This window comes from Papilio machaon, chromosome 9 (assembly GCF_912999745.1).
Source record: "Papilio machaon chromosome 9, ilPapMach1.1, whole genome shotgun sequence".
NCBI classification, from domain to species: domain Eukaryota; kingdom Metazoa; phylum Arthropoda; class Insecta; order Lepidoptera; family Papilionidae; genus Papilio; species Papilio machaon.
Genome location: NC_059994.1, coordinates 4,998,906 through 5,020,602, shown reverse-complemented (window position 1 = coordinate 5,020,602; position 21,697 = coordinate 4,998,906). Strand labels below are relative to the sequence as shown.

General features: G+C 31.5%; 4 protein-coding genes across 4 annotated transcripts; 1 reads left to right on the top strand and 3 right to left on the bottom strand.

The window, feature by feature from the left end:
- Positions 1–31: 31 nt before the first annotated feature.
- LOC123721245 (E3 ubiquitin-protein ligase RNF181) lies at positions 32–1,065 on the bottom strand. The gene is made up of 3 exons (XM_045679391.1): positions 802–1,065; positions 510–684; positions 32–355 (listed from the first exon to the last, which is right to left on the bottom strand). Exons 1-3 carry the CDS (start codon positions 930–932, stop codon positions 221–223), a joined length of 441 nt encoding a protein of 146 aa, XP_045535347.1. The 5' UTR covers positions 933–1,065; the 3' UTR covers positions 32–220.
- Positions 1,066–4,826: 3,761 nt separating this feature from the next.
- LOC123721232 lies at positions 4,827–12,508 on the top strand. Its single transcript, XM_045679220.1, has 3 exons — positions 4,827–5,087; positions 12,014–12,145; positions 12,408–12,508. The coding sequence occupies exons 2-3, from the start codon at positions 12,017–12,019 to the stop codon at positions 12,489–12,491; spliced, it is 213 nt and encodes a 70-aa protein (XP_045535176.1). The 5' UTR covers positions 4,827–5,087; positions 12,014–12,016; the 3' UTR covers positions 12,492–12,508.
- Positions 12,509–13,602: 1,094 nt separating this feature from the next.
- Positions 13,603–18,705, bottom strand: LOC106717887. The gene is made up of 11 exons (XM_045679360.1): positions 18,621–18,705; positions 18,231–18,377; positions 17,761–17,846; positions 16,614–17,682; positions 16,461–16,540; positions 15,935–16,091; positions 15,483–15,604; positions 14,719–15,227; positions 14,164–14,268; positions 13,856–13,966; positions 13,603–13,703 (listed from the first exon to the last, which is right to left on the bottom strand). Exons 4-11 carry the CDS (start codon positions 17,521–17,523, stop codon positions 13,625–13,627), a joined length of 2,073 nt encoding a protein of 690 aa, XP_045535316.1. The 5' UTR covers positions 17,524–17,682; positions 17,761–17,846; positions 18,231–18,377; positions 18,621–18,705; the 3' UTR covers positions 13,603–13,624.
- Positions 18,706–19,022: 317 nt separating this feature from the next.
- Positions 19,023–20,383, bottom strand: LOC123721258. Its single transcript, XM_045679476.1, has 4 exons — positions 20,127–20,383; positions 19,328–19,970; positions 19,165–19,256; positions 19,023–19,064 (listed from the first exon to the last, which is right to left on the bottom strand). Exons 1-4 carry the CDS (start codon positions 20,268–20,270, stop codon positions 19,023–19,025), a joined length of 921 nt encoding a protein of 306 aa, XP_045535432.1. The 5' UTR covers positions 20,271–20,383.
- Between the last annotated feature and the right edge of the window lie 1,314 nt (positions 20,384–21,697).

The following is a 21,697-nucleotide window of genomic DNA, read 5'->3' as shown; positions in this document are numbered from 1 at the left end:
CATTTATTTTAATATCCATTATATTTTTAATATCCAGTTTATAAGATATATGGTGAAGGTAGTGCATAAATAAACAAATTAACTGTCATATAATGTTTACTTAAGCAGTCCCAAAGGTAGATATTTCATACCAAATCTACTTTAGGTGTCTCCTCTAGTAACCATTTAACTCTGACAGTGTCAGTTTAAGGATGAAGAAAGAAATGGAATGCTTTAAGAATCAACAAAACATTGAATTGTGCAAAGTCTCAAGATCTTCAACCCTTTCTTGAGCTCGCTTCTTTTCTTTTTTGAAATTTTCATAAGCTTCATCATCAGTTTTAAGTTCTAATCGGCAGAATGGACATGAATTTGTCTGAAAATATAAAAAATTAGGTGTTATAAATATTATTTATTGTCTTATACTTTTTCTTCTTTACTAAGACACAAATTTGGAATATCAAGTATTACCAGACATGTTATGCAATAAGAGTAATTTAAGCACCATAATAAAAAACAAACTTTTTTACCTTATTCAACCAAGTTAGTATACATGTAGGATGAAAGAAATGTTCACAAGGAAGTTTCTTTGCCTTTTCATTTATTTTAAACTCTTTAAGACATATAGGACAGTTCTTTTCCTCAGTATCAATTGTGATTTCTGGCAAATTATTGACAACTTCCTTCGATGCAGGTGGTGGTAGGCTAAAAATTTTGAAACACTCATGTTTTTAATAGAAATATCGAGAAAATAACGACCATAGTTAATACCAAAGTTTTGAAATAATTATATTATGGTATAAAATAACATAAGTTATCTACCTGGGCCATTGCATGTTCGGATTATCATTATCAAAACCATAATCCATAAGGAACCTTGCGATATGAAGTATGTGATCCGGTTGCTCGCCATCTGCCAATTCATTCCATCCCATCTCTTGAAAATAATCCATGTTTCAATACAATTATCGCCTTTTGAGAAACCTTTTCTTTGTGTACACTGTTTGTAAGTGTTTACAATTTAAACAAAACTATTTTATACAAGTCATTGCATTTTGACACTGAAAAATTTGTTTTGATAGGTTTGACCACAGAGCATAAAATATTTGATGTCTAATTTGACTTTGACATTATGATTTTTTAAGATTTCATGGTCTACGAGACAAGACTTTTAAACCAAAACATTTTGACTTTGGATCATAGAAAACGAAGGCCTACATGCCAATAAAAAAATGGAACATTGAAATTTATGCTACATTAGTAGTACTAGTATGTTATTGTATTACCTGTGTTCGTATTGATTTCCTTTATTTATTTTTACCCCAGAACTTCACTGCACTGACTGATAAAAAGGAGAAGATAGTTGGAGAAAATAGAGAAGGGAATGAGATTATCCTTAGAAGAAAAATACTCGTTGTATAGGCCTTTTCAAATATCTTGACGGTCCATGGTCACCCGATGGCCAGTGCCCATCCTGTTATGTCCTGCTTCACCTAAAATTGTGTTGCGCAGCAACTCGTTCAAAGTTAAGAGCCGCCAAGATACCCAAAAACATATATTCAGTTCCGCTAAATTACCGTAACACATGCCTCCACCCTCCTCGTTAGCTCGCTTGTATTCCTGTGTAGTCGAGGCAACAAGTTGATTATAGTTATTATTTGAACCGTAGATTTACGGCAAAGTTAGTAAGTAAATAAAACGACTATCTTACTAATATTATAAATGCGAATGTTTAGATGGAAGGATCGATGGTTGGGTGATTGTTTGTTTGAAGGTATCTTCGGAACGGCTGAACGGATCTTGCTAAAATTGGTACAGATGTAGAACAGTCTGGAAGAACACATAGGCTACTTATAAAGTGTTTATTTAATTCTACGCGGACGGAGTCGCGGGCGACAGGTAGTTATATTATAATTGTAAGAGTAGCGGTAGTGATATGGACCCCGCTGTTGATTTAAGAATGAAATAAGACCTTGAAACTAACATTCTTCAACCAGATAAGGCAAGGCGTTGAGTTGCGAACTAGGACACATTATGCATGCAAAATATACGACAATGTGTACACATGTACAGTCAGCTTCATAAATATAGTGGCAGTCAAGATATCCAAATATATAGGAACACCTAAAGTGATCAATTATATAAGTACAACCAAAGTCATCAAATTAATTGAAGCATCCACTCTGCTCAAAAAGATCGAAGCGTTCACATCGTCATATATATGAGTACATTCAAAGTGTCCATAATTATAGTAACAGACAGAGCGTCAATAATAACGAAGCATCGAAAGTATGCAAAAATATCGTAACATTAGACAAAATTGAACTCTATCTCTATTCACTTATGATACACTTTGAAATATACTACTTCGGTTAAATTCATTTGACGCTTTGTATCAACATAATAGGTTGTCCAGTAAGTTCGTTCCGATTTTCAATAGGTATTTTAGAATAGACCCGAATATATTACAATTATTGAAAACATATGACATGTTTACATAACACATACATACTAAAAGAGGATAACTTCAGCCATATTTTGACAAATGGTAGGACACGATTCGTTCTTTTCTATTAGTTTTATAAAAACTGATTGACTTAATTTTTGTCGAAATAAATAAGACGTTTTGCTATAAAATCGAACAAATATAATTTAAAAGACGTATGCCAAAACTTAAGGGCCTTTAAAATTTCCCTTAAAAATGGGCACGAACTTATCGGACAACCCAACATTTTTCTTCTTATTATTATAACGCTTAAAATTTATAAATTTACGATACATGACAGATACCTAATCTACCTATCTATATATATAAAAGAAAGTCGTGTTAGTTACACTGTTTATAACTCAAGTTTGGTCGAACTGATTTAGCTGAAAATTGATGGGGAGGTAGCTTAGAACTAGGAGACGGACTTTTTATCTTGTGAGCATTTTTTTTATTCCGCGCGGACGAAGTCGCGGGTAAAAGCTAGTAAGTAATATCAAATTTTATTCTGTCACAATATGTGCTAGTTTCAGTGTTTTACTATTTTCGCCGCAGTACGTAAGTTTAATGGTTCGAATCCCAGGCTTACAAGGTTTTTATTTTTCAATATTATCAATATATGTATAGAGCTTGATTTATTTTTAATGAAAAGGAAAAATCTAGTAATTTACTTAGAATATGTTTTTTACTTCTTACTTGAGCGTCGGTGGCTCAGGGGTTAAGCACTTGACTTGCAATCGCAGGTCCTGGGTTCGAATCCCGCCATGTACCAATGTGTTTTTCGATTTTCGATTTACATATATACATTTATCCGACGTTCTTACGGTGAAGGAAAACATCGTGATGCAACCTGCACATATCTGAGATGAAATTCAATTATATGTGTGAAGTCAACCAACCCGCACTTGGCCAGCGTGGTTGACTATGGCCTAGTCACCCCTAACTTGGGGTAGGTTCCGAGCCCCTCGGTGGGGACGTATAGTGAGCTGATGATGATGATGATGATGTTTTTTACTTAACAAAAACAATTTTAAATTTTTATTTTTGGGGTATTAAATATTTAAATAAAATTAATAACGATTAGGTTCGGCTATCTATACAACTTCTGTTAAATTAATTGACAATTTGTATCAAAATATTTTTCTCTTCCTGCTAGGTATCTTCAGTCCGGTTGCAGTAGAATTTTCCAAGCATAGATTTATTACACGTATTCGATGTCGCCAGTGACAGTCCGCGCGGAATTTAATGACGAAACTTACAATAATAAACGTGAACAATAAAAAACATGCTAATGAAGTCTCGGTTAAAAAAAGGGACAAGGAATATTGTGGTTCCTTAATTTTTAAAGATGTCGAATAGTAACCAATAATTGTTGCGAAAAAGTTCAATTTTATATAACTCTTTGATAATAAAATTAAAAACCTTAAAAATGTAAAAATAAGTTTGGGATTCGAATCGCCAAAACTGCGTATTACAGCGAACAGTTAAACCGTAAGGCCAAACTGGCATATATGGTGACAAATTAAAATTTGATATTGCTTATCTATCTCGTACCTATCTGTCATGCGGGACGTAAACTTGAAGTAAATAGCAAAAAAATGTTTTGATATAAAATGTCAAATGAATTTAACAGAAGTAGTATATTTCAAAGTGTATCTTAAGTAAATAGAGATAGAGTTCAATTTTGTCAAATGTTACGATATTTTTGCATACTTTCGATGCTTCGTTATTATTGACGCTATGTCTGTAACTATAATTATGAGCACTTTGAATGTACTCATATATATGACGATGTGAACGCTCCGGTGTTTTTGAGCAGAGTGGATGCTTCAATTAATTTGATAACTTTGGTTGTACTTATATAATTGATAACTTTAGGTGTTCCTATATATTTGGATATCTTGACTGCCACTATATTTATGAAGCTGACTGTACAATGTGGTCACAGTGTACCTACAGTTAATAAAGACGGTCTTTAATTACGATCGGATGTCTTATGACACTAATAATATCAGAACATAATTGATGATAAATTAAGAGAGCCTGGGATTTTTTCTAAACAAGTGATTTATAATTATGTATGTATATTTAAAACATAATATTATGCTTAAATCATATGAGGGGGTCAGAGATTATGTAAGATAAAATTGGGAAAGGCATGGTTTGGTGGTGGTGATATACACAAGGCGGTATTGAGACTAGAAAAAACAGTAGAGAAAAAATGCAAGCGTAGATGTATGAAAGAGGTATGCCAGGATCGCATCAAATGGAATACTCCCTGCCTACCTCTCCGGGTCACGCGTGAGTTGTTGTTGTTGATTTGAATAGGTAGTTTTACCCATGCGCATGCGCAAGAAAGTCCACTGACCCAATTTTGGGTACAAACTAAAGCCCTATTTCGAGTTTTCTGACATTAAAATAAAGCAATGAGAACGCTTCGCCTAGCTCGACGTTCGTCATCGTTTGGTCGCATGTGTACATACTACATATATTGTGTTCGTGTAGGTAGTGTTTACGAGCTGTATTTTTACGCAGTCTCATATCAGAACGCCCGTTGAATAGTCGGATTGTGTGTGGTGATAAGTATTTTTATTGTATTACTAAAGGAACATACTTATTTTTGGTAAGATATTTATATAATATTTAAGTTTTAAATGAATTTTATAACCATTCCATTTCCATATGTTAATGTTATATCTTTTAGATGGTGGATTTCTTATTTGAAAAACCAAATTACTGTAACCATTTAGATTTAAGATTAAGAAAAAATTTATATGAAATTCAAAAGTAATCGATATAAAAATGGCAATATCAACATGTAGGTTAACTATGTTTAAATCGATTTAAATATTACTTATTGGAAACAAGATAAAATTTGTTTTTTCTTACATAACGACAGAATTCAAACTTGTTTACTGAAGTATTTTAAGCGTCCTACATTATCTTGGCTTGGTATAAACAATACTTATTATTCGTAGGAGTTTACTAAAACTCGTTCTCTTGCGTATGCATTACAAATATACGGAAAGCGTAGTGCAACGGGTTTGTTACCGGTTTGAAATGGAAACCGTTGTGTTAAATTATCAAACCTACTCATGTCCCACGCTCCCAAGCATTCTTCGACCCTAAATAGATAGGTACGAGTACTTTTATGACTTTCACCGGACGTAAACATGTGCACTTTAAGATGACATCACGTTCATTGATAAGCGCGAAAGTTTTATCTATTTAGATAACAATTTAGGAGTAACCATAATTTAGGAAGCAAAGGGACGAAATGTTTACGTTGTATTATTAGACAATTTAAAACCGATTTGTAGTAAATTTATTAATATCGATAACTTTGTTTTAACTATCGTGTGACATCATTATAAACTAAATAAACGCGGTTGCACCGCAGCCTCCTCCCCCCCATTGATGTGCTTCATATAAGATTTTTCTGAGGGACGATAGATGGGACTGAAGGTGTGTATGGCGTGTATAGTTCGAGTGTCAATTAGCACTTTGCTAACTAAACAATGTTCCTATTTGTATAGTGGCGTGGTTTTTATTTAAGTACCAGAATGCATCCAAGAATGAATCCAAGATCCGATTTCTATTCAGCGTTAATTTTTATAATTAGAAAGCTACGCTAATCGAAAGTAAAATATTTGTAATTAATATCGTGTGTAATTGAAATTTCTCCAAGCGAACGGTGGCACGAATTTAAAAAAGTGGACTCATTTACTTTACCGATACAGATCCATCAGACGAGTGCGCAAGGTCAGTCAGAGTGATTATGATATAATATATGTATGTCTGTACAAATATAAATACTACAATAATTATATAATTAATGCAAAAGTTCTGCGTTTTAAAGTATATTTTCAAATTTATGCGAGTTTTAAGAAACTAAATGTGTACATAATATACATACATGTAGATATGATAAATCAGTAAACAATTGGTACACGTATTTAATCTGCCATTGGCAGTGAAGTCATCAGTTTATTATACCTGTACACACGGGAAAGAGCGAAAAGTGTTCACATAAATAAGTAAACATTGTTAAAAATAAATAATGTGCACTTAATCTTATTCCAAAGTAACTAATGTTATTATGTAGTCATGTTTTTTAGATGCTTTTATATCACAAAAACCTTGAAAAATTAACAGTTAAGAATTAAGCTATTAATAAATTACCTACTAATTAATTGCTCAACTCGGTCTTATCATTGTGCAAACTAAACTGTGAATAGCTAGACATTTACAAAACATAAGGATATCGACTATACCTAAAGGTAATAGTTCTAAAGCAAAAACAGTGGCGTAAGTCCAAACAATACGCCTATTGATAAATTATTATTTTATAACAATTACAGTTTAAACTCTTTATAACGTTATCCTTTATAACAATAAACTGCCTGTAACGTTGAAGTGAGCCCAACTCGGTTGGTTTGTGTTAAAACCCACATATTGAAACACTCTTTATAGCGATAAGCCATTCTCTATTACGAAGAAATGTGTTCATATTTGTAGACAGTAAATATTTATTATCGGTATTATTGTTTATTTAGAAGTAAGAAGAATGGGAAGAAAAAGTGAAAGCAAAAAAAGGCCGGTAAACGTAACTTTTACAACATATGGCAAAAAAATAAACGTTTTGAAAAATAGTAGATACTTGAAAGATACAGGCATTTATCTGAAGGAAGATTACCCGCCTGAAATATTAGAAACCCGTAAGTCTCTGCAAGAACAACTTCATAAGGCTCGGAACGATGGAAAAAATGCTTTTATAAGATATGACAAGTTAGTAATAAAAGATTCACCTACGTCCCCTAATGTAAAAAATAGTAATGTCTACAATTCGAAAAAAAGAGAACTTGAAGTAACTCCGCCAAACTTAGCAGAAGACACACGGACACTCCAACAAAGAAAAAACCAACAAATTGTTAAAAGAAACAGAACACAAAAACAAAATCCATCTTCCCCCAACCCTATTCTTAGCTATATAAAAAGCACTAAAGATAAAAATAATCTAAAATCTCCCTCAGAGACTCAAAATGAAAATTAGCAACTAGCCAAGCCTCTTCCGAACGTACAATATATACAAAATCAAAAACGAAAAAAAGTAAATCATTTATCTATCCCTCCCCCAAAACGGCTTGTCACCGCGGGGGTTGTAGACTATAACCCTCCAGAAATTAAAATAAAAAGAAAAAAATACTATATTGCGACTTTCAACGTCAGGTCATTAGTAAATGAAACAAGAATAATAGAATTAGAACATGCAATCTCTCAAATAAAGTGGGATATTATTGGCTTATCGGAAACAAGACGAGAAGGAAATGTTATAGAAGACAGAGGATCTTACTGGCTCTATTGTTGCGGCATCAAAAGTGGCCAGAAAGGCGTAGGCTTCCTTATTAAGAAACAAAAGGATATTGTAGTGAAAAACTTCACTGGTTTCTCTGACAGAGTTGCTACTATTGCTGTGGACATCGAAGGAAAGCCTTTTACCATCTTACAAGTCTATGCGCCAACAACTAATGCCAATGAAACTGAAATACAGCTATTCTACGATTCTTTAGAAAGAGCTTTTACAGAAAATACTCAAAACATAATATTTTTAGGTGATATGAATGCAAAAATAGGCGTGCCTAAATATGAAGAAAATTCTGTAATGGGGAAATATGGGTACGGAAAAAGAAACAAAAGAGGAGAAAAATTTATACAATTTTGCTTAAAGCACCAACTTAAAATTGTAAATACAATGTTTAAAAAGTCGCACAAGCTAAGGTGGACATGGAAAGCACCCGGCGGGCACACAAAAAACGAAATAGATTTTATAGCAACAAATAGACCTACACTAGTTGAAAACATTAACGTGGTCAACTGTCTTAAACATCCCAGCGATCATCGTCTCGTGCGTGCAACATTTACAATAGAAACCTCCAAAAAATCAAGAACGGCGTACAGTAAACTTAACACAAAATATATAGATCTTAATAAGTATAAACACGAACTCTCCAGCTACAAGCACAATGAAAACCAACCCGTCCAGGCACAATACAACGATTTAGAAAAACACATCATAAAAAGCTCCACACTATCCTGCATCTCCAAAAACAAAAATAAAAATCAGCATATAATAACACAAGAAGTTATCGATCTTAAAGAACAAAAACATGTGCTAAAAAACAAAACATACAAAACCAAAGAAGAAAAATATCTACTTAGCTTACTATACAGGAAAATACATAAGAAAATTCGAAAAAATTTACACCGGTACAGACTAAGAGTCATAGAGGAACACTTAAAAAACACAGGGGCGGTTAAGAAAGCTTACAAACAGCTTTCGACATCAAAACAAATGATTAGCCAGTTACAAAACGAGACAGGCTCTTTTTGTACTAATAGACAACATTTAATGAATATAGCCACTAATTTCTATAGAAAGTTATATGCGAAATCAGGTCATCTTTCCCCATTAAGCAACCATACTCCTATTATGAATAAAGAACCAACACCATGCTTTATTACAAGTGAAATAGAATCCACAATAAATAACCTCAAAACAGGAAAAAGCCCAGGCACGGACGGAATCACCAATGAGATGATCATCGCAGGGAAAGATTTTCTTATCACCCCACTTACAAAATTATTTAATCACATCTTGAGAACCAAAACAATACCGAAACAATGGACTAGTTCTGAAATAATCCTGCTATTCAAAAAAGGTGATCCTAAATCAATATCAAACTACAGGCCTATAAGCCTAATGTCGTGCCTGTACAAAGTCTTCTCATCAACTCTATTAAGACGATTATCAAAAATTATAGATGATAACCAACCGGTCGAACAAGCAGGTTTCATAAGCGGCTTCTCGACGGTGGATCACATCCACACTCTTAAACTCATAATTGAAAAATATACAGAATACAATAAACCTCTCTATATTGGCTTTATCGATTATAGCAAGGCTTTCGATTCAATTTCACATGAGTCAATATGGCAAGCACTATCGCAACAAGGGGTAAACGAGGACTACGTGGATATTATTAAAGAGATTTACCGCACAAGTACTGCAAATATAAACTTAGAAAGCCATGGTCCAACTATTAAAATTGAAAAAGGGGTGAGACAGGGAGACCCAATGTCCCCGAAACTTTTTATAGCGGTCCTGGAATATGTATTCAATAAACTAAATTGGAATGAAATGGGCTTAAAAATAAACGGTGCGTACTTGAGTCATTTAAGGTTTGCTGATGATGTAGTACTACTATCGGAAACCCCCCAAGAACTAGAAGTTATGTTAAATTCACTTGCTGCACAAAGTAACTTGGTGGGATTAAAAATAAACGAAAGTAAAACTAAGGTAATGACAAATAGAGAGCATGTCCGTATAAATTTGGAAAACATTCCTCTAGAATACGTCGAAGACTACATTTACTTAGGTCATTTGATTTCTTTCAAGTCGGGGACAGATAAAGAGATAGATAGGAGAATAAAAAGAACATGGAACAAATATTGGTCTCTAAAAGACATATTTAAAAGTAAGATCCCCACCGAACTAAAGACGAAAGCTATGAACATTTGTCTACTGCCCTGCCTCACGTACTCGAGTCAAACCTGGCCTTTAACTAGAAAAAATCTCGATAAAATTAAGATATGTCAGAGAGGCATTGAAAGAAGCTACTTAGGACTTAAAATAAGAGATAAAGTTAGAAATACGGTAATCAGAAAACAAACAAAAGCTAAAGATGTGGTGAAATTATTATTACGACTTAAATGGAAATGGGCGGGACACACGCAAAGAGTAAAAGACGAAAGGTGGACAAAAGTAATAACTAACTGGTTCCCCATCAACAACAAAAGAAGAAAGGGTCGTCCACATTTAAGGTGGTGCGACGATATCATAAAAATTGCTGGTAACAGCTGGACCAGACTAACATCGGACAGAAAGACATGGAAGAATCTGGAGGAGGCTTTCACCGCTCTAGGCGGCCCTTACACAGAAGATCAAGGAGAAAACTCACACTAACCATACTAATTTTAAATAATAAGTTTAGCATATACAGAAACTAACAAAACTAACACATTTCTTATTGGTAGTAAATATTAGCATTATTTTACTAGTAATAGTTTATTGTTCGAAAATTAGGTTTATATTAATATGTAACTGTGTTTAAGGGAAAATAAAGCTATCTTTATCTTTATCTTTATTATTGTTTATTTTATGTTATCTTGTTAATTTGGTTGTTTTTGTGTACTCCATATAACGATAACTCTCTATAACGACAAAAAATGCTCAGTCCCTCAAGTTTCGTTATAAAGAGTTTACACTGTATATTTATATTGATTATTAAGTAACCTACAAACGTAACCTTTACCTTCAATAGCATTGTATTTCGTTTTAAAAGATTAGATTCAGAATACATATAAAATATAAAAAACTGTAATAATTTATTTTACAAAATATACAATATAATTATGTTGGTTTACGCTAACGTTTTGTAGTAAACAGATATTTCTCAGAAATAAATAGCGTCTTGCAACCGTTTATTTCAGGAAAAATTATTCATCGATACTCACGAACTTGTAACATATAAAATTAAACCGAATAACTACGTGTTTTTTTAGCTTTATCACATTGTACAACCGATATGCGTTCACTGATACGAGTGGACACATAAGAATGTGATCGGTAACCTAACTAGAGCGAATCAAGTACTATTTTCGTTAAACGATCGTGTTACCACGCGCCAGTTATTCAATAGCAACTAAATGCGTGTAGCGTTAATGTAAAAATTAATTAAGCCTTGAAAGTCATTCGTGATAAACACTACATTAACCTTTAATATAAGATAGTAAGCAATGTTTAAGAATAACTGTACTACTATTGAAATACCTGTACGAAATATATTGATATCTCGGTTCATTCCAAAAGAATGAAAGGGATGGCAAAATGCTTTTTCTATTATTTAAGTGGAAACTCACGGTGATAAGAGAATGTTTCCGGTTAGGCCGATTGGCCTACCAATCAGTCGGCACATTGAGAAATTCTTTCTTAATGGGCCGATTGACCGGTAACCGGGAAACACGCATGTAAGGCTACAAAATAAACACAATTCGAAACCGGTTCATATGTCTACCCACGTTAAGTTGTCAGTTTTTTGAGCAATAACATCCATGAAAGTATAACTTATAACATTATTATATTTTGTAATAGAGTTTCGACAATGGAAATCAATAGTTGGGTATACTGTTTCAATTTCCATATTACTAAATAACAACTTGCCTTGTTATTTCTAATTTGTGGAGTTATATTTCTGTACCACGTCATAAATGATTTTGTCTGACCTTAATTCATAGTTTACTCAGAATCTTCGCGTAAAACGATGAATGATGTAACGCGACTGATTAAGGACTGGTTTTCTATGTAACATTTTTTTAACTATCTGTTCCCGCGACTTCGTCCGCGTATTTTACTTAACCAACGTATGAATGTACGACTGATAACTGTACAATTTTTGTGTTATAATAAAAATGCTTTATTTTTTGTTACAGACAATGGGGAACATAGTGTTTTCAATAATCTGGCTCGTGATCCTAATATTCATAGCATTTTGGGTCGCAGGAATAGCTGCGGGGATATACATTATAGTACTACCCTTCACTGTATGCATAGAACCTTTAGAGGTTAGTATTTTCCATTAGTAAAAAATAATATTAAACAACTTTATCGTTAAATTATACACTGATTTCACAATTATTATTTACTATTCTCGTTTTCAATTTAACCGGTTTGATAAACTTTATTTACGCTGAGCTTGGGTAATGATCAATGCCTAGACAATGTTTTTTTTTATTGACAAAGGATGATAGCCATTAAAAATAGTCCTTTTAATTATGACTAATAATGTTAATAAGATTTCTAATCTATTTGTATTATTTTTTTCAGGGCTTAGCTGATTTCTTATTATCAGTTGTTCAGTTCCCGAAATACTGTGCCCAAGCGATGGTGGAAGGCAAAGGTTTCAATTAATTTCTAGTCGTACATACATAAATAACTAATTAACATGTTGATAAAAAATGAGAATGTTTGTATTTATATTATGATTAAGTAAAAATGTTATATTTTTACATGTTGTATTCTATCCTTTTTTTTCTTAAAAAAATAAAAATACCTCACTGTTTTCGTTGTTTTTTTAATTTATCATGGTTAAAATTATAATTATGCAGCCCTCTACGATCCAACATATGTGTATATACTTTTAAGTACATATCACTAACTTCGACTTTTAAAAAAATAAATTGTTACAACTTGTAGAACTATATTATTTATTTTACAAGTAACAACGGTTGAAACAAAAAAAATTGTTTTAATTTCAGACTTTAATTACATTAAAAATGTACCTAACTTATGTAATTAATATGTATCAACTTGAAAAAAAAAACATGTACAATAACATTGTTAGTAAGTGAAAATAAATTGCTTGACATTTCATGCAAAAAAAAAATATGTGTACTTTTTATGTGAGATGTGAAGAGGACTAAGATAAACATAATTTATTCTTGTAGAATTACAATCGCAGATATATTTATGAAACAGGTTAGAAAAACTAAAGTGATATTAATACTTATTATTTCATACTTAAACTTACCTATTTGAAACATAATATTATGTACAAACAAAAAACATAGTAGCTGTATTTAAAAATACTATCAGGTACTATTAAAAAAAGGTAATCAATATATCTTCAATGTATGTCAAACTGTTTCAAACAGTTCAAAAGTTAATTTTTAAATGCACTAATATCCTTGTTACTGTAATGAGGTAGTCAGTATATAAATTTGGAAATGGTTAAGTTTGTAATCCAATGCTTTCTAAAATCTTTATTTAGATTAATTCAATTAGAGATGATTGCTGTGAGAATTGTTTATGTATATAATTTTATATACTATTATTAAACTTTTACCTTCATTTAATTACGATAAAAAAATACTTTTTTTATATACATTCTGCACTTTCACTGCATGCAAAATATTTATTTACATTTTTTCAAAACTACACTCTTTTATTTTATTACACTCTTTGTTATGGAATTAAGAAGAATACGATTAAAAAATTACCAATTTTAAAATCCATTTCAATTAACGCGATTAAAATTAAATAAATCAAGACATATGTCTGATTATTGTTTCTAGACATTCGCGAAGAGAATTGGCTTGCTCCAAATATTTTGTACTTATTTCCCTGAAAAACAAATAGCCAGTGAATATTTTAATATTTTTTAAAACATTTTTACATTTAATTATAAATATATATTTTATTATTTATAATTTTTTAAAATATAATTCTATAATAATAATAATAAATTATTTTTACAAAACAATTATAATTCTTACTTGTATTTTCTTAAATCGCTTTCATCAAATTTAAAATCTTCCATAACATCTTCTGCCTTTAAAACTTCAGCAATTTGTGACATAAATAATTTGTCATCTCGCTTAATGATTCTAAAACGTACATAAATGTTTAATTTAATTTTTTTTCGACCTTTTTAAATCTCAAAAATGTTAACGAATTTAATAATAAAAGACAGATAAAATATTATTTATTAATTTTTAAATGACTGCCCAAAATTTTATTAATGTTTTCGTGCTTGATAACATAATGGGATATAAAAAGTTCAGTCCTCTCAAACGTCACTGACCTGCTCAGAATATTACAAATGTTAGTTATTTTAGAATAAACTTCTTTGGCCTCTAATAATTTTCTATCAGGATCAGATATGTTTATAGCCTTTTGACACGTCATACTAAAAAAAAAGAAAATCAAATAGAAAAAAAAAATCAAGATAAAAGTTTTTCTTTTACAAAATATTTGGGGTAATAACACAATTAGTCTAAAAAATGTACAAACTTTAATTTTTTTACAACCAATAGCTAAGCGTTTGACTTGATTATGTCTATAAAGCATAAAAATTATTACTATTACTAAAATTTAACACATTCAGTGCCGTCTTTATTAAAACAATCATAGTAGCACTGAGTGTATTAATTTATACAACATTATAAAAGGAAAAAGATATGTATTTTTGTATGTAACGAACAAATACAAAAACAACTGGATGTATTTCAATAATTCTATTTTTATATTTATTACTAGATTTTTTTTAATTTCGCGCAGACGAAGTCGCTTGCAAAAGCTATATTGTAGATCTTGGACTGTAATAAATATATATTACGTTTTATCTTAAAATACTTACCAAAATGCAAACACAATGATAAAAGTTTGTCTGATATCTAGAAATATAACATTAAAAATATTTTCAAATTTGAAATGCTTATTATCATTCGGCCATTCCTTATTACTTTCATAATGATTGTATTCATCATCGGATGTATAATCATTATCATTATCTAAATAAGACTCTTCATCAGTATCATTTAATTCTAATGTTTTAATCTTAAGTTTTTCTTCATATTCCGCACATTGAGTGAAATTTATAATTATTTTTGGTTGTTTTGAATCATTATTAGTGTTTGTTGTCATTGCAACATTCATTGGAGATTCAGTTGTTATATTTTTGAGTGTTTGGACTTCGTCTAATGTTGGTGGATCATAAAGTGGTGTGTGAGGCTCCTCATTTATAAAACACTTTAAACTTTCCTTTTCACATACATCATTGTAATTCTTTGAATCCAATGTAGATGGCAATGAGGTTTTACTTTCGGCTTTCTCTATATTTTTAACATCATTGACTCTTTCAACTTTCTGTGAAAAAAAAAATTACATCTTAGTGATATTACAAATGAGAAAGTTTAGATGGATGGATGAATGGATGGATAGATATTTGTTAGAAGGTATCTCTGGAGTTACTAAACAGATTTTGATGAAATTTGAAATAGATGTAGAACATTGTCTGGAAGAAAACATAGGCTACATATTAAGTATTTTTTTAATTCCATGCGAACAAAGTCTCGGGCGACAGCTAATTAATTATAAAATAAAAAAAATATTTCAACTTACATTTTTAAATTTTAATCTTAACTTGCGCTTTGATGGAGAAGGTACTGGAGATAAGTCTATTTGTTTTTTTTGTTGAACTAATGAATCTTCGTTATTGGTCAGGAGTGTCTTTTCTTTTGACTCTGAAATGAAATTGTTTATTTAACATGTTTAGTTCTAACAAGTCACCAATACAAGTTATAATACAACAGTAGAAATTAAAACTTTGCACATGGCAATACTAGGTACAATGATCAAACTTTTTGCCAAACCTAATTTATTTGTCTAATTATTTGGTAGGTTTTGGTTATTTTGGCCATTTTAAAGTTGTTTGATGACTAACTTGATTAGATAACTTTTTCAAACTTATTTAATTGTATACCAATGCACAAAAAAAAAGGTTGGAATAAAAGCACTGAGAAATATAAACACAGTTGAATTTATTGAATTATCATAATTATGAACTATTTTACCTTTATTTGTGGTACTGGTATTTACGATAATTTCGTCTTGTACGTCGATAAATGCATCATTTTGACTAGTTGATAGATTTGGATGCTCAATATCGTATAACAATTTCGATAGTGATTCAGAAGCAGTTTGTAAATCTTCACAGCCCTCAAAAGCAGCCTATAATGTTTGATAAGCGATTTAATTAATATTTTACATGCCTATATCATATGTACAATAAGGAAAACTGCGAACTTAAAGCGACAATAGTTTGAACATTTCGTACGCATTGAGATGACAACGCGGAGGAATTATCAATAAAACGCAGCTTTTAAGTGTATCTGTACGAAAACAGGTCGGTCAATAGTACAAGACTAATCGATTTTTACTATTATGCCGCCATTTGCTCAATCCACTATCTATTGGTTATTTTGTAAGGAGGTGCGTTTGTCTCGTTGCAAAGAATAAGACAATTTTTCTGTAAGTGGACCACCGCAAAATTCCCTGACTGTACACACAAAGTTATAAATTAATAAACTTATATATTACCTGTAGGGTATCAATCAAATAAACACCATAACTGTACATTTCCATATACTGTTTTGGAGTCAGATGAATATTAACTGTTCCTGAAATATTAAGATTAAAAATATTATTTATATCAACCGAAGCAAAGTTAAGTAACTCTCATACGGATATTACCTTTTTTATCACTAATCTTTGTAAGAGTATTGGTCAATTTATTTCCAGCATCGACTATATCACGGTCCTTACGATATTTCATTTTAATACAAGTGGTTGCTTCAAAGAGAGTCCATGGTGGGGCTAACACATTGGGAGATTGTGTGGGATTTTTCTGTAATACTTGTGTAAGAACCTCTTCCATTATTTGAACAAAACGCGACACCCATTCATCGCTACGAGATTTCAAATTTTCATTCATAGCTGTACTTGTCACTTCGAACATCACATTATTAATGTCTATTTCACTTTCTTTGTCAACAGAAGTGACGAGTACATTTCGATTATTCTCATATTCAGTCCAGTAATCATTAGGACTTGGTGCAGTAGATACAATGCCAGATGTGGAAGAACCGTCCGTTGGTGTTACATCATTGGCGCTAGGATTACATTTATTACGGAACTGTTTTCCTACTACAGAACATACAATTTCTTTAGGTATTTGTACCATTAAGTTTTTAGTGACTGAATGTTGTATTCCTTCTTTCTGTTCAACAAGACTTCTAGGACGTTTTCTACGCCATTTGAAATTTCTCTGGCTCGCATTATTTTCTTTATTTTTTGTAACCGATTTCGGTGAATTTAAATTAACGTCCCAATCTTTTAAAAATGAATTAAAATTTTCTTTGTCTAGCATTTCCTTTAATTTTACAGAATCGGCAAGAATAGTTTTAACACTTTCTATATTTAATATACGAGTAAGTAATTCAGAATCCAAGTCAGTTTGAACACTAGCATCAACTGTATTTTTTTCTTCAATAATTTTGCAAGTTTCAACTCCTATACTAACTTTAGTAGGTTCTAGCTTTGGTAATTTTTCTTCAATCATATCATAATCTGATTCAATGTGCTCATTTGAGACACGTTGCATAGACTCATCCTGGCATCTTTCTTTCGGAAATAAATTGTTTCTAATTAAATTTGCATTCCCAAAAGTATTAACTATTGATTTCAATTCATTAACGGTTAGGATTAATAATCTATCTGCATATTCATGTACTTTTAGATGTTCGTAATTGCTCAGAAGTATCTGCAAAGATCACTCATTCTAACCAAAAAATTCTAAAGAAAATAATAATTTGCCATATGTTACAAGTATCATACTTACAATTTTATCATATTCTTCGACCAGCTTTAAGCAACATTCAACAACAAAAAAATGTCCAGTGTTATTTTGTTCAATTGGATTTTGGACTGCAAGAGAAGATAAGCTATGAAATAGTTGTCATCCTTACTTTCAGAGCATAATATATATATATATATATATATATATTTGAATATATGTAATTGAATTGTTGTTTATAATTGGAAATTTTTAATTGGAAATTGTTGAATATATGTAATTTATAACATCAGCAATTTAAAACTTTAGCTTTTATTGCCACCAACTCTACTCGAGTTTGGTTTCATACAAAAACAATATTCATTAAGATCGTATGGTTCGAATGGCGTACTTTTTGTTACCAAAACAAATGTCAGATAGATGTAGTGAGGGGACGTAAGCACTGATATTTTTGTAGGTCTAGTGTTGCGCCGATACACCGGCACAGTGTCGGTTTTCTCGCTAAGGATACATACCAATAGACACAACACCGCTTCTAATATGTCGGGATATGAAAGTCAATGCTAGTTTTGCCCACTTCTTTTTCTGGAAACAAGCATTTCTACTTTGTTTTCGGATAGCTTCTATAACATTTTCTAGTACTAAGAAGTGGAAAGTTTTACCTTAAAAAAATAAAATTGGATTATAGTTCTTAAATTAATCTTATATCTTGTATAGAAGTTAATCAAGAATGAACATATGTGTGTTTGATATGTGAATAATATATTGATAAATCTGCAGAATGGAATTTAAACACTTTTTGACTAGTAGACTATTGAATTCAATTTATAGTATTTAGAAGAAAATGGTGCATTGTAAATGAGCCTTTATTTTAAAGAAATTGCCAAACAACAACTACAACTTACCAAATTTAAGCAAAAATTTCAAAAAATAGATGTGACATTGAAATACATTTGCATCAGGAAGTATATATATGCAATCCTCCGTGTTTTCTGCATCAGTTGTGTTCTGTAATTATATGAACAAAATTATTTATTTTTTGTTAAAGAATATATTGTTCAGATTGGCTACATTCTAATGAAAGAGTAGGGAGTGTACCCACAATGGAATATCATTGTGTATGAATTAAAGAGTAGTGCCAGAGCGGCACCAAAGAACTATAACAATCATGCCAAGTTTAATAGCTAGTTTGAGTTTTTAAAAGGGCGCCTATTATATGGATAAGCCACAGAGCAAAGGATGGCAATATTTTCTTCGCTTAATCAATTAATCCAAGTTTCTCTCTTATGGAGGTTGTCCATCTGGACTTATCTGTTGCTTATAGCATTTTCTCCCTTATCCAGGTTCAGCTGCATTCAATTTTACTCAAAGTGATGTTGACTTCTATATCCTTTGTCTACTGTGATAAAACTTTAAAAAATATATCTCATACAGATAAAGTACACTCACCGTAAAAAGTTTTTGATTTATATTGTCTGTTTGATACTCTTCAAAATTATTGATGCCCAAATTCCCAATAATACTGCTATTAATTTTGGTTCCTACAAAACATCATTTATTAAAACAATATAGATTTTATATGGTAAATGTAAAATTACAAGTCTATACTTACTGTTATAATCTATTTGTTGTCCAATGTTATTTGTTACATTTGACTGTCTTTTTAATGAAATTATTTGCCTCAAATCTCTAGCAACAATTAATTGTTGGTATTTACTAGGTAAAGGATCAATTTCCTCCTGTGTAACTGTATCAATTTCTGAAACTTCTAGAGCTGTTGACTTCTCCTCTTCACCCGGCATGACAAAGCGGATAGGACTATCTATATTTTTTGTTATTTCAAAACGTTTACTAAGTGGCATTGAGGTTGTATGCACATAGTTGTTTTTAAACTCCTCTACATTGTTATGATCTAGCTCTATTTTAACTTGCGGCTGATTAATTAAGGAGAGAGAATTATTGGGAGTTGATGTTGGTGCCATTGGAACACTAAGCATGAAATCATTCATTTGATTTATGTTATCACATCTCTGAACTTTAGAATTATGGGATAAATTGTGCTCAAGATATGGTTCATTAATGGTGCACTCATTAAAAGTTGTACTTGTATAATCAGTATGTTTGTTTTGTTCATTGGATTCAGATATAAAGATTTTTCTGCAAATGTCGCGAGGTGGTTCCTTTGGTTCTGGATAGCTGTCTGAATGGTCTCTGGCGTCAACACTTTCTTTTGTTGTCTTCTTACACTTATCGTTCTGAAACAACGATAAAGTATACATGAAAAATGAACCAACACATTATTTATCTATAGTTACGAAACTAAACAGGTACTGATCACAAGCAACGGATTTCTTGGAATTTAAATGGCAGTGAAAAAATATGTTCAATGTTAGAATTAGGTTTAACCTTACCTCAAAATCGGTTAAATTCCATATTGCTTCACCGGTAACAGTGTTATAATAATATATTCGCCTGTGGTGGGACTTCGATCTACACGTAATCCACGAATCACCAGGCGGACACGGTATACATTCATTAGTACTGTTTTTGTTCATGCTTTAAGTTTTATTAATGTTCAATAAAAATATTTATTACAAAATTTTCACATCGTAGTCTTCGTAAAGTTTTTAGGTGACATTTTTCTTCCTTGACTTTGCTTGTCTTTTGCTCAGAGCTTTCAGAAATGTTCAAAGAGTGTGTATGAAAAGCAATTGACATTCAACTCCAAAGAGCACATACTTATGGCCCAAGTCTATGACACGGTAATAATAATACCGTGAGTGAGAGAGATACAGTTATACACAATTCCTGTGACGTGACAAAGACAGGGATAACTATCTTCCGTCCCTTTCTGCGTACCAGGGTTTGGGGTTTGTTTGGAACAAAGGTTGTCCCCTACAAACAACCTAGGTTGTCCCTAACAAAGTTTGACATTCGTGCTATTTTTCGAAAATTGTGAGTACTTAGTGGCTGTAATTGTGCAAAAATATTACAGTTTTAGTAAGGTAAAGTTTATAAAACATGGTATACTGCTGTATCGTCGGTTGTAAAAGCCGTAGTGAGCGAAAAGAGAAAAACATAACCTTTCACTCGTAAGTACTGAAACTACGCACTTATTCACATGTATTCATACAAAATAAGGAAGAAAATACAAACTAGTTGTTCTTTACAGTCTTTGTAATAACTAATATGTTAAAATACGGGTAAAATCAGCTAAAATAAAATAGTATTTTTCGAACATTATGCGCCCAAACGCAGATGTCATTTGTGTCAAATAATATACTGTAGATCTGGGAAACAAGCGGCCATATTAAACTTCTTTTCAAATTGGTTGGTTATTACCCGTAAAAATAATACCACCATCTTGTTGTAAAAATTACCCTGAATTTAGGGGAAATAAATTATAGTATGTATAATGTATATAAATGAAACAATTCACATTTTTTATACTATTTTCAACAGATTTCAAAAGGAGTTTTTAATTCTGGTATATGCTGTGTTTTTAAATATTTGATACTTTCTTATCCCGTTGATTTTAAAGAGTATGCTTTTTAATTTGTCCCATGTAAATTTTGTTTCTTAGAAATTACAATCAAAATAGTTTAATATTAAGTAGTTTTACATGTAGTGTTCACTGTAATGATATACAGAGTAATTTAAAATTATATGACTATAATATTGGTATGTTTTTTGTAGCTTTTTATGAAGACTTAGGGCTTCGTGCATATCGAAGAAAAATAGGACATCGTTTGAATGCTCGTCTAATGGACCTAAGACTGAAGAGATGCCGCGCTTTGTTGAAGCAGTACGCGGGAAAAAAATATCGGGAAAATCTTTTTTTGGAGTCACTCAAGACATCCTTGATTAAGGCAGCCGCCGATATTGACATGGACCTCGTTCGTGCTGTGATAGACGACTGGCCGAGCAGATTGAAGGCCTGTATTCAAAATCACGGATGTCATTTTGAATAAACTTTAGTGTC

Coding starts and splice junctions, on each gene's coding strand:
- LOC123721245 (XM_045679391.1), bottom strand. CDS start 932: ATGGATTATTTTCAAGAGATGGGATGGAATGAATTGGCAGATGGCGAG. Junction 685..801: donor CCGAACATGCAATGGCCCAG/GTAGATAACTTA, acceptor CAAAATTTTTAG/CCTACCACCACCTGCATCGA. Junction 356..509: donor TACTAACTTGGTTGAATAAG/GTAAAAAAGTTT, acceptor TTATATTTTCAG/ACAAATTCATGTCCATTCTG.
- LOC123721232 (XM_045679220.1), top strand. CDS start 12,017: ATGGGGAACATAGTGTTTTCAATAATCTGGCTCGTGATCCTAATATTC. Junction 12,146..12,407: donor TATGCATAGAACCTTTAGAG/GTTAGTATTTTC, acceptor TATTTTTTTCAG/GGCTTAGCTGATTTCTTATT.
- LOC106717887 (XM_045679360.1), bottom strand. CDS start 17,523: ATGCAACGTGTCTCAAATGAGCACATTGAATCAGATTATGATATGATT. Junction 14,269..14,718: donor ATCATTGTGTTTGCATTTTG/GTAAGTATTTTA, acceptor CTTTTTTTTTAG/TATGACGTGTCAAAAGGCTA. Junction 13,967..14,163: donor ATTTGTAATATTCTGAGCAG/GTCAGTGACGTT, acceptor TGTACGTTTTAG/AATCATTAAGCGAGATGACA.
- LOC123721258 (XM_045679476.1), bottom strand. CDS start 20,270: ATGAACAAAAACAGTACTAATGAATGTATACCGTGTCCGCCTGGTGAT. Junction 19,257..19,327: donor ACAACAAATAGATTATAACA/GTAAGTATAGAC, acceptor GATGTTTTGTAG/GAACCAAAATTAATAGCAGT. Junction 19,065..19,164: donor TAAATCAAAAACTTTTTACG/GTGAGTGTACTT, acceptor AATTGAATGCAG/CTGAACCTGGATAAGGGAGA.